This window comes from Pistacia vera, unplaced genomic scaffold, assembly GCF_008641045.1.
Source record: "Pistacia vera cultivar Batoury unplaced genomic scaffold, PisVer_v2 Contig568, whole genome shotgun sequence".
NCBI lineage: Eukaryota > Viridiplantae > Streptophyta > Magnoliopsida > Sapindales > Anacardiaceae > Pistacia > Pistacia vera.
In genome coordinates, this window is record NW_022196410.1 from 162,061 (window position 1) to 181,321 (window position 19,261).

The 19,261-nt window shown below is 43.8% G+C and overlaps 1 protein-coding gene and 2 pseudogenes across 1 annotated transcript; all 3 read right to left on the reverse strand.

Moving 5' to 3' along the window:
- Nucleotides 1-797: 797 nt before the first annotated feature.
- LOC116108710 lies at nucleotides 798-2,361 on the reverse strand (annotated as a pseudogene).
- A 12,200-nt stretch (nucleotides 2,362-14,561) lies between these two features.
- On the reverse strand, nucleotides 14,562-17,032 carry LOC116108711 (annotated as a pseudogene).
- Nucleotides 17,033-17,109: 77 nt separating this feature from the next.
- LOC116108734 (bifunctional epoxide hydrolase 2-like) lies at nucleotides 17,110-18,962 on the reverse strand. Its single transcript, XM_031394968.1, has 5 exons — nucleotides 18,843-18,962; nucleotides 18,544-18,758; nucleotides 18,112-18,279; nucleotides 17,788-18,023; nucleotides 17,110-17,528 (listed from the first exon to the last, which is right to left on the reverse strand). Exons 1-5 carry the CDS (start codon nucleotides 18,910-18,912, stop codon nucleotides 17,282-17,284), a joined length of 936 nt encoding a protein of 311 aa, XP_031250828.1. The 5' UTR covers nucleotides 18,913-18,962; the 3' UTR covers nucleotides 17,110-17,281.
- Nucleotides 18,963-19,261: the final 299 nt, after the last annotated feature.

Below are 19,261 nucleotides of genomic sequence, written 5' to 3' on the forward strand. Positions count from 1 at the left end.
AAAGGTGAAAATTTAAAAATAATGCAACTGGGCCAGGGGTACCAACTTAGGATTTCGCCAAACCTCATGTGGAATATGTGGTTTGCTTTAAAACTATTCCCAATTCATTAAGAAAGTGGAAATGGTCCCGTTTTGCAATCAGGTCAACTAGATGACCAGCCCATTTCGTTACTGCTAATGCTTTTCATTCTTATTACTAATTTCTTGCTGATATTCTGCTCTTATAAAACATGAAAATATCTGAGTAACCATTGCAGAGATTTTGTTGGGTGTTCAAGTCGGTTGAGTTCATAGTAACCACAATTTTTGAATACTTTAGTGATACATTGTTGGCCGTTACATATTTTACATACAAAATTCAAGAATCCCAAATGGAGAACCTGAATTTAAGGTGTTTTTGAGTTGCATAGTTCATTTTCCCTTATTTTTCAGCCTGTTTTTCAAGAACTCTTGTCCTTTAACAGGCTAATTACCTAGGACATTTTTTTTTTTTTTTTTTTTAAATTTTAAAATGTACAAACATTTTTCATTTTGAAACACTGGCTGCCAGCCTTTCAATTCATCAGTTGGATTTAGATAATGCCAAATTCTAAATGCACTTCTTGATGATCATATGAGGCTTTCTTGAATTTATTAATAGTGTAGTTCAGGTGTGTAAAAGATATATTACAAGCCACACAGAAGGCAAGTACATAAACTTTCTCAACACATTATTCAAGCGACATTCATATCTATTCAAGGACCTTACATTCTTCAAGGAAGCCTTGTAACTCATACTTTGTTGAGGAAGGTGAGGATTAGCTGATCACCTGTTCAGGCAATTGTTCATGAACAAAATGGGTCCCCTCAGGCAAATATACGATCTCCAAATCTGGGACAAATTGTTTCACTTTCCGCTTCTTATATAGTCCTCCATCCCTGGAAATTTAAAGACGTAATCTTGGTCACCCATGATCAGTAGAGCTGGAACTTTAACTATATTTTCTGCTACACCATTATCTTCCTGAAAACTCCTACAATATGAAATTACAAAAGTCAAGTCAAATCGTAATCAACCTACAACTCAGTTGACTTTCCTTAACACGCACCGCTACTCGACATCAAATGTGAACCGAATGAACAATTAATGCATCATGCTCTGGAGAATGACAGTAACAATCTGTAATATGAAGCAGGATGCTGACTGGCTACGGTAGAGAATCAAAACCATGAAGTGGTATAGAACATAAATGCACAAGTCGTCCCTAAATAGGATTAAGCTTATTACCTATAAGGAACTTGCAATGCGTTTGAAATCCAGATTTTTCATACAAAGCTCCATATTCTGCAAGATCTTCCTCTGTAACCAGGTGAAGAGGAGTAGAAGCATCCACCAAATCCAGATCTCTTGGTTTTGCGCAGCTATTGGTATTTCACTTCTAGAGAAGAGTATGTGAGATGTCCTTACTACCGTCTTTGCATCGGTCGGCCAAAATCAGCTTCTGCTCGTCCAGGTTCCTGATCAAGCATCAAAATGTGAATATCGGCAACCAAATTGTTCCTATAGCTATACATGTGAAAAGTAATGAACCCACAAGAATACCTGCCATCTTGCTATAAGAAGCCTCAGGAAGAGTATCGCGGATACGAGAGGGACCTGGAGGCATAAATGCACTCCCATTGTTACAACTCCTCGAACCCTCTCTGATGGAGAAGGGCAAACTGATAGGCCGGCCGGCTCCAAAATCTTTTGCACAAGAAAAACCTACGCTTATTGGGAGAGCATATTGTAACATCCCCTTGATCTTAAACAATAACTTGGTCACAGAAATTCCCAACAAAGACACTCATGATAGTCCTGTTTTCAATAGATTCTGAGAAGATTGTTATTTATTCTATTGAAAGTCAAACTTGTTTTTTAGGAACATCCCAGCAATCAATTTACTTAAATATTTTCAAACAGAATTTGACACTGAAATTTTCAGATTACATATCTGTTAAACTTAAACAAGAAACTACAAATACCTTGAAATTCCGAGGTGGTCTAAAATTGCAAGGAATCGTTTATGATGTCTTTAAAGGTGGCCTTTTCAGTTGAGTGGTGGGTCTGATAAGCCGTCCCTCTATAATCAGGAGCAATAGCCCTGAAGCCAGCATTTGCGCAGCCACCATCTGATGGCGCCACGTGTACCATATCTCAGGGAAACCGTGCAAGAACACCACCACGTTAGGACCTGGAGATTATATTACAGATTAAAACGAAGGGTGTTTGATTGAAATATTTGAAACAAGATATCGGAGACGGTGAGAAACCTGTTCCGGTGTCGGCAATGTGAAGGTTGATCCCTGTACATTGATGAACTTGTGCTGGATTTTGTCCATGTTCAGAGGCACATTAAAAATGGGCAGAGATTCTTAAACAAGATGCAGCGAGAGTAGTCCATTGAACTTTGTCTTTAAGTCAAACTCCAAGATAACTCCATTTTACCTACTTTGGTTATTCTTTATACACCCCTGAAAGTATTTAAAATTTAGAGTGCCCCATCAAGTACATAAACCCTAATTTTTCTAAGAAAACGTGAAGAAGGTGTTCACTATATAGACGTGATTTTGTTTTAAAAATGCAGGAAATATTGGATTTCATTCAAGGCATAAAAACTAACTGGTGGGGGTATTTTTGTCTTCACAATTAATATTATTATATGTAACAAAATGTTAACGTATATAATGTTTGGATAATAAAATGTAAAGTCCTTAGGTGGGAAAGTGTTATTAAACCATTCTTTGGTGAAAAAGTCTTTTACTCTTATGTAATCTCGTCTCCTTTCAAACTATTAATTTTAATTTATAGGGAGAAGACATTTTCCACCCAAGTTTGGTGTAACAACACTTTCCCACCCACCACTATATTCATTAGGAAAATCCATTATTGTTTAACTATAAACGAAATACCCTTATTATTTGATTTAATAATTTTATTTATATTATTTTATGTCATGCAACTAGTCTTACCAATATACTCTCTCTTTAAATTTGAAAAATTGTATATAATTTTTAGTTAATTCCAATAAACATTATTTTTAATAAAAAGTTGAGATAAATTGTAAATTTGCATTCCCATTAACAACAACTACCCTGTAATAAAAGGTATCAAAATAACATTGTGAAGTTTCTAAAGAGAGAGAAGAAGAGAAACATGAACTTTTTTTTTCTTTTGATTGGTTCATGTCTCGCTTTCATTTCTTTACTACCACAACCACACACTCTTTGGAACAACACACACATTTTGCAAAATCAAAATATTTCTCTACCATTCGCATAGACCCAAAACCCTGAAACCTACATGGCTTCTCTAACATCTCTCTTTCATTCTCCGACCTTAATTTCCTGCTGTCATCTCTCTTCTCTCCTTCCTCCACCAAATGTATTCTGCCCACATCATCTTCTTCTTCTCCTTCCTTCACGAAATGTATTCTGGCCACATCATCATCTTCTTCTCTTTCCTCCACCACCCATTAAAATTTCCATTCTCTACTGATATTATTCAACTGAATTCATATAATTTTTTTTTTTCAGGAACCCAAACAACATAGCATAACATCTAGCAAGCCATTGAAGTTTTTGCTCTCTATTGAAATTTACAATTAAAATTCATATACAACTCTTTTCACAAACCACACAAATTCAACATCCAACAAATGAAACACCGTTTCAAGAAAAAAATCTTCAAATCCTCCAACTACTGAAAATCCACAAAAATGAACCCCAAAACCCCAAACCCACAAACCATAAGATCCAAGAAAAAGTGTGTGGGAAAAGAAAAGGGGTTATGATGTCGGTGTCAGTGTCACGTCGAGCTGGGTCTCTGTGATGCTGCATTCGGTTGTGATTTGGTTGGCTGCTAGCTGAGTTGGTGATGTCGCAGCCAGCCTAGCTCGTGGCTGAAGGTTTCGATGCTGCCAGCTCAGCTGCGGTTGTAGGTTACGCCGGCATCGCAGTCTCCAGCGTAGAAGGAGGGAATGGTGAAGATAAGAAAAAAAAAGAAAAAAAAAAAAAAAGGAAAAAGCATATTTCAGTTTTTAAATTTTGATTTACGAGGTTTATGTAAATTGATCATCTTACCCTTCTTATACAGATTTTCTTAATAAACATAACGGTGGGTGGGAAAGTGTGGTTTTGAAATTTAACAGGTGGAAAATATCGTTCCCACCCTTGGGTGGAAAAATGATGCTCTCCCTAATTTATAATAGTATAATTATAAAAAATGAGAATGCAATATAATTTGACTTATAATTAAATATTTGCTTAATATAATATAGTATAAGCAAATAGCTTGATTATGGCATGCTTAAACCCTAAAGTCCTGTTATGCCCAAGGAAATAAAGGGCTGACGTGAAGGTCACGTGAAGGGCGACCTGCTCCCGTCAGAGCAGCACACACACGTCAACCTGCCAGTGATATGGAGCCCACACGCGTCCTTTTTCCTGCAACAAGTCGTGCGATGTCAGCTTGGAAAAAGGGAAATGGCGATAAACCGATTACATACTGACAATCACACACAAACCATGGATTTAGTGATGATTATACGCTTCAGTCCAGTATAAAGTGAGGAGGACCCCTTCATTAGGGGGATTCGGCATTTCTCTACAAAGAAATCTTTCTCTCTTGTAATCTTTTCTTTTGACTTTTTCGTCTTATGTAAGTCAGCTCGCGACCGCGACCTGACACACACTAATATCAATACAAATCAGTGAATGTAGGACTTGCTACCTTGGCATCCGACCCACTTAAAAAACTCCCTCTACATTATTTCACTTTCATATTTCCATTTTCATGTGATTGAACACCAATCAACATTATACACGTAAAAATTCGTTGGTGCAAAAACTTAGTCAACAGTTTGGCGCTAGAAGGAGGCGATTTAGTGTCTACCCTTCATCAGGAGAATCTTTGACCTACTGGTCTTACAGCTACAATGGCCCCCATCTGAACCTGAGCAAGGGAACCAGCATGCAGAAGGAGTCCCCCTGGCCCAGAGGACACCCCTTCCAACATACCTCTAATTTCGCAAAATGCTGCTGGGAATACCCAACAGCCCGCCAACTGGACCCTGCCATCAGGAGTTACCTGGAGAGGTTCGATAATACTCTCCAGACAGTCACCAGAGTTGGACCGTCGGACCAAGGCATGTCATCTACGACCCGGAGCCGTACAACACAAAAACGCTACAGGTCGCGCGAAAGCGCGCAAAGGGCATAGCCCGTGCCGCGAGCACTGCAGCGCGTAAGCGCAAGGGTAAACAAGTGGCAAAAAATAAGCCTACGGCTCCCAAGGGCCGGCGAATACCAAAGGTGCCCCTAGCAGGTATCAGCAAAGCTGAGACTTGGCGAGAGATTGGACCCCGAGCGGTCCCATGCCACGATGCAAGCAAACCCAAGCAAAAATGCTGGGCATGGTGGTCCCGATCACCACCACAGAGCAATCCCACGATCGCTCTCTCACACCTCGAGGGCGTTCTACCACCGCAGTCGTAGTGCCCCTCACACCCGTCTCTTCACATGCCCATAGTCAGCATGTGTCAAGTGCGGCGGAAATGCCGGCCGAGGCGAGGAGGAATCCGATCTCCGGACTGTCCTGAACCGCAACCGAGAAGGAGGCTCGCACGGGTGAAACAACCCCCAATTGGCTCCATTACCGCAAATTGAGGAGCTGCAGCGAGCTCTGGACAGGTTAAGGAGCACAAAACGAGCAGGCACGGTCGTCTCTACATCCCATTTTCCCCTGAAGTGCTAGTTCCCCACTTCCACCAGGGTTCAGAATGCCAGATATGCGGCCGTTTGAGGAAACTATGATCCGCAGGATCACCTATATGAGTTCAACGCCTTGATGGAGCTCCACCAGGTTTTGGACCTTGCAAATGCCGATGTTTGGCTGTGACGCTGACTTCTCACGCCAAACGGTGGTTAAGGTCGCTCCGCCGGATCGATCAGTTCGTGGCCTCAATGAGCACGACGTTTCTTGCGGCATTTCCAAGCCAACCGAAATTTTCGATGCCTTTGAGCTACCTCAGCAACATAAGGCAGAAAGAGACGAATCCCTGCAGTCTTACGTTGATCGCTTCCACAGGGAACTCAACAAGGTCTCATGCCCCAGAAGATTCCATCCGAACTCTTATAATAGCCGGAGTTCGCCCGCAAACCGACCTGTGGAAGGAACTGCAGCTGAGGACGTATTCCCCTCACCAGATTCTACAACCTGGCAGAAAAGTATCTCCGAATAGAGAATTCACTGGCGGCACTTCGCCGTCGCGATCACGGCACCTCCAGCAGTACGTCGGTCGGAGATAACAGGCGAGCTGATCGTATAGGAGACAATGACGATCAGCGAAGGGAAAACCCCGCTACGAGCAGAAAAAGTCCTATGCTCCTGTCCCCGTCACGACCGTGACAGGGTCCAATACACTCCGCTGAATGTGTCCATATCTGCGATCCTCGACAATCCGAGGAAGCCAGCCTCTCGTGAACCAGAACCCATGAAAACTCCTGCACGCGCCAGGAACAGCAAGAAATATTGTCGTTATCATCGGGATAACGGCATCACATGATGAGTGCCGACTCTAAAGCAGGCTATCAAAGAGCTTATCAAGAAGGGGCACTTCAAGGAGTACATTGACGACTCCCCAAAGAAAACCAAGGGGAACGAAAGAACAAGCGACGTGATCGCAGCGGGTACAACAGTGTGAACCTAATTTTCGGAGGTCCGCACCTCGCTGGAAACACGCGGGGGCACAGGACGGTATGCTCGAAACGCATCATGACCCGATCAGGGTCATGAGCACATCGCAGCGACCTCAGAAAGCCAGGAAGGAGAACCAATCACCTTCTGCGAGAAGAGGCAGCTCGCTTGCACCACCGCACGAGGACGCTCTGGTAATCACACCCCTGATTGGATGTCATAACGTCTGCAGATGCTTGTGACAATGGAAGCGCTGTGAACATTCTGTTCAAGTCCGCTTTCGATAGAATGAACCTGGTCGAGGCCGACCTGAAGCCAGCCTCGATGCCTCTATACGGTTTTACAGGATCACCTGATCCCCAGCGGAACAATCCAGCTCCCAGTCACACTCGGCGACTACGACGAGGTGACTAGAGTTACAGAGTTCCTGGTCGTAGACTGCCCATCGGCCTTCAATGGAATCCTAGGGCGACCTACTGAGAACCTTCAAGGCGGTTACTTCCATCTATCATCTCAAATAAGTTCCCCACCCCGTCGGGATCGGGGAGGTAAGCGGGTCGCAAAGCGCATCACGCGACTGCTATGTAAAAGCGGTCCAAATGGCCGACAAAGGGAAGGCATTTCGCGGTGCGCGCCCCGTCAGGCTATGCGATCAGCCGATCGAGCCACAGCCCGGTCCAGGAGGATAATATAGACCCACGAATTCAGGAAATCCCCCCGAGCGCCCAGTTGAGGATCTGTCTAGTATCGGTTGATCCAAAGAGCGAGCCGAATGCTAAAGATCGGGAGTTGTCTCAATCCCTAGCTCGCTTTCGAGCTGGTGAACTTCTTGAAGGGAACATTGAGTGTTCGCTTGGTCGCATGCTGACATGGTCGGGATCAGCCTGGACGTTATTTGCCATTCCTGAACGTCAGCAGTGAAGCTAAGCCAGTACGCCAAAAGAGAAGGGCGATGGATCCAGAGCGGTACGCCGCGTTAAAATCAGAATGGAGAACCTTCTCCGAAATGGATCTGTTCGCGAGGCTCCTACCCGACCTGGGTAGCCAACCGGGCCTGGTAAAGAAGCCAAATGGCAAGTGGCGAACCTGCGTAGACTTCAGTGACCTGAACAAAGCTTGCCCGAAAGACAGTTTCCCCCTGCCAAGAATTGACTAGCTCGTTGATGCCACCTCGGCACGAGCTGTTAAGCTTCATGGATGCATACTCAGGATACAATCAAATCCCGATGTATAAGCCAGATGAGGAGCATACGACCTCATTACGGATCGGGGGCTATACTGCTACAAAGTAATCCCTTCGGCCTCAAAAATGCGGTGCGACCTATCAGAGGGTTGTCAACCAATGTTCTCCGACCAAATCGGGAGGACAATGGAGGTCTATGTAGACGACATGCTGGTTAAGTCCCAGGTCACCTCAGAACATGTTAAGCATCTCGCTGAGATATTTAACATACTCCGACTCTACAGAATGAAGCTGAACCCTCTCAAATGTTCATTCGGGGTATCGTCAGGAAAATTCCTGGGTATATGGTCAACCAGCGGGGCATAGAAGTAAACCCCGAAAAGATTCAGGCCCTGCTCGATATGAAGAGCCCGACCAGCAAAAAGCAGGTCATGAGTTTGAACGGGCGAATAGCGGCACTCAGTCGCTTCATATCAAGGCTAACCGACCGCTGTTTACCATTCTTTAATGTTCTGAGGCCATAAGAATTCGAATGGACTTCCGAATGCGAGCAGGCATTTCAGAGTATAAAAGAGCACTGGGAAGGCCACCTCTTCTCTCTAAACCTCTACCACAGGAAACCTGCTCATCTACCTGTCCGTGTCTCAGTTCGCGGTCAGTGCAGCTTTAATACGGGAAGAGGGAAAAGCTCAGTGGCCATTATATTATGCAAGTAAACGTCTATCGGATGCCGAGATGCGGTATCCGGAGATGGAGCGATTAGCTTTCGCCCACTGATCGCGTCCAGAAAGCTACGACCTTACTTCCATGCCCATACGATCAATGTAATGACAAATTACCCCCTCAGGCAGTCCTCCAGAAGCCAGAGGCCTCAGGAAATTGTCAAATGGGCCATGGAGCTAGCCAGTTCAACCTAAAGTATACGCCCAGGTCGACCATCAAAGGGCAGGCTGTTGCAGACTTCATCTCGGAATTCTCCTATCTCCCAACGAGCAACAGTCCAGCGAAGTCGGGCAAGAAACTGTTCGAGACCTATCGACCTGGAACCTCTACTCGACGGGTCATCAAACAGGAAAAGAGCCGGTGCGGGCCTTCTCCTGGTTGAGCCCCGAGGGGGTTCGAATTCATGGAATTCTCCGGTTCGGGTTTAAGGCGACCAACAATGAGTCTGAATACGAAGCCCTGCTCGCGGGTTGCGACTCGCCAAAGAATGGGTGCAACCGCGATCAGTACTACAGCGACTCCATGCTGTCGTCAACCAAATTCTAGGAGATACCAAGCCAAAGAAGGGAACGGTCCGCTACTTGAAAAAGCTAAGGCCTCTTTGGGGTCGTTTAGACACTTTAAAATCGCTCAGATCCCAGGGAGAGCAACTCATAGCGGACGCCTTGGCAAAGATAGCCTCATCATTAGACTCTGAGGCCCCTGATAGCATTCCTGTTCGTTTTGCGACGCTCCGTCTATCAGCTCGACCGAATAGGCCATGAACGAGGTTCAGTCAGATTCCTGGATGACTCCCATTATACAGTACCTCAAGGACGGGACCTTGCCTAACGACAAGGTCAAGGCAAGGGTCCTGCAGTAGGTCTGCTCGCTTCACACTCATCGGGGATCACGTATAAACGAGGATTCAGTGCCCCTCTCCTCAATGTGTAACCAGTGAAGAAGCAGACTACATCATGAGGGAAATTCATGAAGGGATCTGTGGTAACCAACACGCAGCTCGATCTCCGCGAACAAATTGTTCGTCAGGGATTATTGGCCCCAAATCCAAGAAGATGCGCACAACTTTGTCAAGAAGTGCGACAAATGCCAGCGGTTCGCGAACATTCCGCGAGCACCCCTCTCACGAGCTGGTTACTATGTCAAGCCCCTGGCCATTTTCTATGTGGGGATCGACCTTATGGCCCCAGGCAGTTGGAAAGGGAGGGGTCAAGTACGCCGTGGTCGCGGTAGACTATTTTACAAAATGGGTCGAAGCCGAGCCACTAGCCACGATCACGACCAGAAGTTAAAAGACTTCGTTTTCAAAAACATAGTGTGCCGCTACGGAATTCCTCATACCCTTATCTCATATATGGAAAGCAATTCGATAATGAGGAGTTCAAGCAGTTCTGCGACGAGCTGGGCATCCACAAAAAATTTCCTCAGTCGCCAGGCCGCAAGCGAATGGCCAAGTTGAAGCAGTCAACAAGACCATCAACACACTCTGAAGGCCAAGCTCGGGCAGCCAAGGGAAATTGGGCTGACGACCTCCCCGAAGTTTTATGGGCGTACAGGACAACCCCAGGACCTCCACCTCGGAAACCCCATTTTCACTAGCCTATGGCTGTGAAGCGATGATCCCTGTAGAGGTCGGGACCGGTTCTCTTCGGAGGGACCTGTACAACAGGACGACAACGAAACCCTCTGAGAGCAAGTTTGGATCTAATTGAAGAGCGTCGCAGCAAGGCTTCGCTAAGGATAGCAGCCTACCACAACGAGCAAAAGGTTCTTCCTCAAAGGTCCGGCGAAGAGACTTCCAGGTCGGGACCTGGTGCTAAAGGAAGTTCTCCTCGGGACCAGAGAGCCAAGTGCGGGGGTGCTAGGCCTAACTGGGAAGGTCCGTACCGGATCGACAAAGTGATCAGACCGGGAGCTACCATCTCAAGAGATTGAACGGCTCCAGGTACCCCGAGCTTGGAACGCGAGCACCTGCCACTCGGCCATTATCAGTAATCCCAAACTCAGCTCAGTTTTTGATAATTTCTTTTTCAAGCATTACTCTGTTTGCTTAAAACAGTTCGAATGTGTTCTGTTCGCATGTCAAGATTTATATGTAATCGCTCATGTAATCACAATTGTAAATAGTGCATATTTATAAAAAAGCAAACTTCAATTGCAAAGAAAGTCATATACAAAAGTCTAAGACTCGGGTACAATGGGAACGACTCTCTAAACACTAAGGCTGGTCGGGAAGATCCTTCGAGCCGGAGCCACCTGCTGGTCGGGTCCCTGGTCGGGTTCCTAGGTGGCCGCGGCAGCCTGGTCCTCCTCGGCCATGATCCGCAAGGTTGCCTGCCAAAGATCCGGGAGGTCGGAGAAGTCCAAGCAGGATTCTTTGCACAAAGGGTGTAGATGGACCCGATCGCCCAGTCTGCGGCCTCTCCCATCATCCCCTCAGACTGATTCTGCATTTCGGCAGTCAGAGAAGTGACTCTCTCCCTACTCTCTGAAGCTCGGCCTCAAGAGCTAGTCTTTCTTGCTCAGAGGCCCCTTTGTCTTCTTCAGCTCGCTGGGCCGTTCGAAGGTCGCCCGCATCTCCTGGTCCTTCTCAGCGACCTCCTTGGTGAGCCGGGCGGTTGTCCTTTGAAGCTCTTTTATCTCCTCCGCACGACGGTCGAGCTCCGCCTTTTGGAAATCCACTTTTCGTAAAGCGGCGTCCTTTGGTGCAGATACCTGTTCGCCGCTTCAAACGCCTGTGTTCTTTCGGCTTCGACGGACTCCAAGCTCTGCTTCAGCTTCGCGACCTCCTCTTCCAGGTCGCTTGTTCCCTTTGCGTTCCCCGCTTGTCTTCTCCATGGACATCCTCATCGCAAGCAATCCCTGTGAGCAGAGTACGAGTTAGAAAATAATCGGATTGAAATTTCAAGTACGGCTAGTTTACCTTGCTCAGATGCTGAAACGACGTACCAACAGGTCGTCGCCCGTGTCCGCAAATTCGTCATACGACTCTGATAGCTCGCAATCTAGCAGGCCGTAAACAATTGTTGCAGGTACTCGGGCAGACTCCCCAACGAGTCTAAAACAGGTGCATCCTTCGCCTTGTCGCTAGCACCTGCCTCGCCCACGGGCTCCTTGCCCGACCTCCGGGATCCCTGGCGCGACCTCAGAGGTTCTCCCTCAGATTCAGTCTCCGACCTTCGGCCTGAATCTGTTTCCTTTTCTTCGACTCTGGCCGAGCCTTCCGCTGGGACGAGCAGTCGGCGCCTGAGCGGCCTGTTCCGACCTGGTTGCCCTTGCGCAGCGGGGCGGGCTGAGGAGCTGGGACTGTTCGCACCGCTGGGCCGGACGTCACGAGCATCCTCAGCCCCCTCTCGATCCTCGATAGAGGAAACAACGGTGCTCGGCGGGACTGCCCGACTCCTTGGGGGCATCGTTCCTGCATTCAAGGTCGTTAGTAAACGAAACCAATTCACGACCAGAAGGGGACCAAGTGTAACTTACCTTCTGAGGTTCTAAAGACGCCTGGTCACTGAAAAAACCGTACTTCCGCAAGTTCGCGTGGTCACAAGCTTCCTCGCGTCGCGACTATCCTCGTCCAGTACTCCGAAGGATACAAGCCTTCCGGGTCAGCAGTAGCGACGCTCGGTCGTTCTATTAACTGCAAAACAAAATAGGTCGTTACTACGGATCGGTGCGAGCATAATGAACTCAGGGAAAACCTACTTGGATCTTGAAAACGGCAATAGCGTTGTAAAAGAAAAAGAAAACTTTGACTCGTAGGCTCCCGCATTGCTAGGTAGCTGTGTATCCCCGCGGCAATGGTAGTGCGCCGAGATAGGTAGTACGAGTCCTTTTCCCTACCTTCTTAAGGTAGTAGGCGACACCGAGCTCTACCGCCGTTGGCTCTCCCAACCGCTCTCGCAGCACGCGATGTACATCGCGACAGCGATGACATACGCGTTTGGCGTCAATTGCATCGGTGCGATCCCGAAATGATCCAGGACCGACTGATGAAAGGAGGAAGGGAATCCTCCCTCCACCCTTGAAGATCTCCTCTGAGATCGCGGCGAGGCCATTGTCCGGGCGCCGTGACGATCTGGATGGTCGAGGAACACCTCTGCGCGAATATCGTACTGCGTTCTTATCTATCAAATTCCTCGAAAGTAAGAACCGAGTAGACATCGAGGGCTGCGTCCTCGGGACTTCCTGCGAGGACGAGCTGGCTCCTTCCTCGGTTTGGATGTTGACGGTTCCATTCCAGTTTGCAACATCGACAGACACGGTCATTAGGGCCTCGTGTTCGTCCCATGTAATGACAGGACACCTAAAAATCTACAAATGACTCGAGCCGCCATCCACGGCTCGAATCCAAGGGCGGCGTCGCGTCTCCGGTGAAACGCCGAAGACCCAACGCCACAGTTCACCCAAACCAGTGCAAAAAAAAATATATAATAAAGGAAAAGAAAAAACCTTACTCTCTGAGATGCGAAGCTGATGCCGAAACACGTTCGATTGCCTGAAAAACGCCGATCGGAAGAAAGTTGTTCCTGGTGTGTAAAGATTTTTCACTTGAAGCGAAAGAAATTTCGGTGACCTCATCAGAAAAATGCAAGTTTTTATATGAGGTTGCGAATCGACGGTTACCACCCCTTGGAACTGAAACGACAGCCCACTCTCTCTCCCCACATTAATGCGCCCCACGTCGCATTAATGACATGATAATGTCGTCGTTTCGGTTACGCTGCGCCACTAACGCTGTCAAGCGGTGCCAGCTCAGCACGCGAGGCATTTAATGTGTCTGACAAAAGCTTTAACGCGCGCAGATCGCCTGACAGCATAAAACCAAGTTCATTGAATCTGTAGATGAGCGTCCATCAGATCCAGGTCGCTAAAGTGAATATTGTCAGGTCGCTCTGGCAGAGCAGCGCAAAATCGTGCTCGCCAGGGTTCTGTACCGAGCTCATCCCGTTCAGGTCGGAGCGAGCAAAAACTCCGACGTAACTTAGTTTCCAAGGTCCGACCCTCGAACCTTAAAACTAGGGGCTTCTGTTATGCCCAAGGAAATAAAGGGCTGACGTGGGAAGGTCACTGAAGGGCGACCTGCTCCCGTCAGAGCCAGCACGCATACGTCAGACCTGCCAAGTGATATGGAGCCCACACGCGTCCTTTTTCCTGCAACAAGTCGTGCGATGTCAGCTTGAAAAGGGAAATGGGACGTAAAGCCGGATTACATACTGACAATCACACCAAACATGGATTAGTGATGATTATACGCTTCAGTCCGTATAAAGTGAGGAGACCCCTTCATTAGGGGGATTCGGCCATTTCTCATACAAAGAATCTCTCTCTCTTGTAATCTTTTCTTTTGACTTTTTCGTCTTATGTAAGTCAGCTCGCGACCGCGACCTGACACACACTAATATCAATACAAATCAGTGGATGTAGGACTTGCTACCTTGGCATCCGAACCACTTAAAACTCCCTCTACATTTATTTCACTTTTCATATATTCCATTTTCATGTGTATTGAACAGCCAATAACATTATACACGTAAAAATTCGTTGGTGCAAAAACTTAGCATCAACAAGTCCAAACCTAGATTTTTCTTTTTTTTTTTTAACCCACATAAATGAATTTAATTAAGAGTAATAATCCTAGAAATCTTATCAACATATTTGATTTGTGGTCATATATATGTTACTATTATATCCTTACAACATACTTAATGTAACATAATTTATTTATTAAATACATTTAAACAAATAAATCAACATTATACATTAATCAATTCGAGGGCTTTTGACGAGGCTGTCCACTAATTTAGTATCCGAAAACACCACACAGAAGCAAAGTAAGTACACAAGTAACTTTCTCTCACACATATTCAAGCCAATTCTATTATTCAAGGACCTCAAATAAGCCCAGCAATCTGTTACATTCTTCCAGGAGCCTCGAACTCATACATGTTTGTTGAGGAAGGTCAGAATTATCTGATTCACCTCATCAGGCAATTGTTCCTGAACAAAATGCGTTCCCTCAGGCAAATGCACGATCTCCAAATCCGGGACAAAATCTTTCACCTTCCCGCTCCTTATATCCCTCCATCCCCGAAATTTAGCACATAATCTTTGTCTCCCATGATTAGTAGAGCTGGAACTTTAACTGTCAGTTCTGCAACGCCGTAATCTTCATGAAATTTCCTACACAATTCCAAATTCAAGTCAAATTGTAATTAGCCTTCAACTCGTGAAATGTTTGAATATGTGTCTTATTACCTATAGGGAACTTGCAATGCAGTTTAAAATCCAGATTTTTCGTATAGAGCTCCGTATTCTGCAAGATCTTCCTCTGTAAACCAAGCTGGAAGAGGAGTAGAAGCGTCCACCAAATCCATATCTCCTGGTTTTCGGCTGCGATTGGTATTCACTTCTAGAGAAGAGTATGTAGATGCTCTTTACTATCGTCTTTGCATCAAGGCGGCCAAAATCAGCTTCGGCGCGCCCAGGTTCCTGATCAAGCATGTTACGAAAATCAGAAAACAACATTGTTTCTCTATTGTTCTACATGTACAGTGATGAACCTACAAGAGTACCTGCCATCTTAATATATAGAAGCCTTCAGGAAGATTTTTGCGGAATTGAGAGAGCTCTGGAGGCATAAATGGCACTCCTAATGTTACAACTCCTGCAACCCTCTCTGGATGGGGTAGGGCAAACTGGTATGCCGGCCGGCTCCAAAATCTTTTGCCACAGAAAACCTATGCTCATTCAGAAGACCAAATTGTAAAGATCCCAATTCATCTTAATCTTAAACAAATTAAGCCCTTGTTATCTTTTGCTCAGAGCACTCCTGTTTTCATCGTATTCTGAGAAAATTGTTATTTATTCTACTGAAACTTTTTTTTTATCTGCACATATAATTTGACACTGCAATTTTTAGAAGACATTTCTGTTTGTACCTTAGCAAGTTAGCAACAGTGGCAGACCCATGATTTTTACTCAAGAGAGGCCTCCGCGACTCTGCCATTATTTATCCAATAACTAGTGAAAACTTTAAAAAAAATCACCAAATCTTAAAAAAAATCACCAAATCTTAAGCAAAAGAAATAATACAATATTAATAATCTGAAAGAAAATAATGTAATAACACAATACTTTGCTACTTGAATAAATCTATAGAAGCAAAACCTTGAATAAATTATGTTGAAAATAATATCAAATTTATGAGGAAACAGAAGAAATTTTTTCGTAGAAAAACCTCTTCAATTAAAGAGAGCAAAAGACCACGGGAATCTAACAATCCACTTAAATCCAATATAATTAAAAGAATTTACAACAATTATAATCTACCAAAAATGTTCAACACAAATTTCTTATTTCTCCTTTTTAAATTTTTTTTTTTTTTTTTTGCTTTCAAATATTATAATATAAATTTTCATGACTTTGATCAGGTCTAGCCTAAGTTAAAGTCAATCAAAACTTAAATTAAGTCAACGTTACTTTGACTTTTAATTGAATTAATTAAAAAAAGAGGGAAATTTTCTTAGTATAGACATAGATAATAACTCAAACTTCTTAAATAATTTTGAGTAGCCAAACGGTGACGTTTGAAATATAGGAAAGTGATGGGTGAATGATGAAGAATAACATTCAGTAAAATATAGTTAAGGTTTAATTTAGAAAAGCATGAACATTCTTAAACACAAAACAAACTCACAAGATCCATAAATTTTTCCATCAAATTAAAATAAAAAACCTTCAAAAAATAAGCATGATTCAACCCTAAAATAAACTAAAATGAAATGAACAATATACATACCTAAAATTGATAAAACAGAAAACGAATCTAATTGTGGCACCTTGATTAGTGAAAGCTTCAAAAATTTCAATCTTCAAAAGTTTTAAGAATGAATAACATAAAGAAAATGAAAGAGAGAATGAGAGAGTAAAGAATTTTAGAAATAAAATCATAAAAAAAAATAGGTGGACGTAAAAAAGTGAAAAGAGTTTTAAACTTTTAATATGATGTATGTCTGGAATATATATATTAATGACAAATTTTGTATGACTCTGAATATATGTATAAGATTTTTTTTTTTTTTTTTTTTAAATCTGAAAGCAAGGGTGACATATATATTAATAGAATTTTTTTATAAGCTTATATAAACAATATTTTTTTTTAAAATGCCAAGGGGCTGGGTCCGCCCCTGCTTAGCAAGTCCAAGGTGGTCTAGAATTGCAAGGAGATCGTTTATGAAGTCTTTATAGGTGGCCTTTTCGGGTTGAGGTGGTGGGTCTGATAAGCCGTAGCCTCAATAATCAGGTGCAATAGCCCTGAAGCCAGCATTTGCAGCGGCTAACAACTGATGGCGCCACGTGTACCATATCTCAGGAAATCCGTGCAAGAACACCACCNAAACATTTTTCATTTTGAAACACTGGCTGCCAGCCTATTCAATTCATCAGTTGTATTTAGATAATGCCAAATTCTAAATGCACTTCTTGATGATCATATGAGGCTTTCCTTGAATTTATTAATAGTGCAGTTCAGGTGTGTAAAAAGATATATTACAAGCCACACAGAAGGCAAGTACATAAGTAACTTTCTCAAACACATTATTCAAGCGACATTCATATCTATTTCAAGGACCTTACATTCTTCAAGGAAGCCTTGTAACTCATACATATTTGTTGAGGAAGGTGAGGATTAGCTGATTCACCTGTTCAGGCAATTGTTCATGAACAAAATGGGTCCCCTCAGGCAAATATACGATCTCCAAATCTGGGACAAATTGTTTCACCTTTCCGCTTCTTATATAGTCCTCCATCCCTGGAAATTTAAAGACGTAATCTTGGTCACCCATGATCAGTAGAGCTGGAACTTTAACTATATTTTCTGCTACACCATTATCTTCCTGAAAACTCCTACAATTATGAAATTACAAAAGTCAAGTCAAATCGTAATCAACCTACAACTCAGTTGACTTTCCTTAACAATGCCACCGCTACTCGACATCAAATGTGAACCGAATGAACAATTAATGCATCATGCTCTGGAAGAATGACAGTAACAATCTGTAATATGAAGCAGGATGCTGACTGGCTACGGTAGAGAATCAAAACCATGAAGTGGTATAGAACATAAATGCACAAGTCAGTCCCTAAATAGGATTAAGCTTATTACCTATAAGGAACTTGCAATGCGGTTTGAAATCCGGATTTTTCATACAAAGCTCCATATTCTGCAAGATCTTCCTCTGTAAACCAAGGTGGAAGAGGAGTAGAAGCATCGACCAAATCCATGATCTCTTGGTTTTCGGCAGCTATTGGTATTTCACTTCTAGAGAAGAGTATGTAGATGTTCCTTACTACCGTCTTTGCATCAAGTCGGCCAAAATCAGCTTCTGCTCGTCCAGGTTCCTGATCAAGCATCAAAGATATGAAAATCGGCAAACCAAGTTGTTCCTCTATGCTATACATGTGAAAAGTAATGAACCCACAAGAATACCTGCCATCTTGCTATATAGAAGCCTTCAGGAAGAGTATCGCGGAATCGAGAGGGACCTGGAGGCATAAATGGCACTCCCATTGTTACAACTCCTCGAACCCTCTCTGGATGGAGAAGGGCAAACTGATAGGCCGGCCGGGCTCCAAAATCTTTTGCAACAAGAAAAACCTACGCTTATTGGGAAAGAGCATATCGTTAACATCCCCTTGATCTTAAACAATAACTTGGTCACAGAAATTCCCAACAAAGACACTCATGATAGTCCTGTTTTCAATAGATTCTGAGAAGATTGTTATTTATTCTATTGAAAGTCAAACTTGTTTTTTAAGGAACATCCCAGCAATCAATTTACTTAAATATTTTCAAACAGAATTTGACACTGAAATTTTCAGATTACATATCTGTTAAACTTAAACAAGAAACTACAAATACCTTGGAAATTCCGAGGTGGTCTAAAATTGCAAGGAGATCGTTTATGATGTCTTTAAAGGTGGCCTTTTCAGGTTGAGATGGTGGGTCTGATAAGCCGTAGCCTCTATAATCAGGAGCAATAGCCCTGAAGCCAGCATTTGCAGCAGCCACCATCTGATGGCGCCACGTGTACCATATCTCAGGGAAACCGTGCAAGAACACCACCACGTTAGGACCTGGAGATTATATTACAGATTAGAAACGAAGGGTGTTTGATTGAAAATATTTGAAACATAAGATATCGGAGACGGGTGAGAAACCTGTTCCGGTGTCGGCAATGTGAAGGTTGAGTCCCTGTACATTGATGAACTTGTGCTGGATTTTGTCCATGTTCAGAGGCACATTAAAAATGGGGACAGATTCTTATAACAAGAGTGCAGCGAGAGATAAGTCCATTGAACTTTGTCTTTAAGTCAAACTCCAAGATAACTCCATTTTACCTACTTTGGGTTATTCTTTATACACCCCTGAAAGTATTTAAAATTTAGAGTGCCCCATCAAGTACATAAACCCTAATTTTTCTAAGAAAACGTGAAGAAGGTGTTCACTATATAGACTGTGATTTTGTTTTTAAAAATGCAGGAAATATTGGATTTCATTCAAGGCATAAAAACTAACTGGTGGGGGTATTTTTGTCTTCACAATTAATATTATTATATGTAACAAAAATGATTAACGT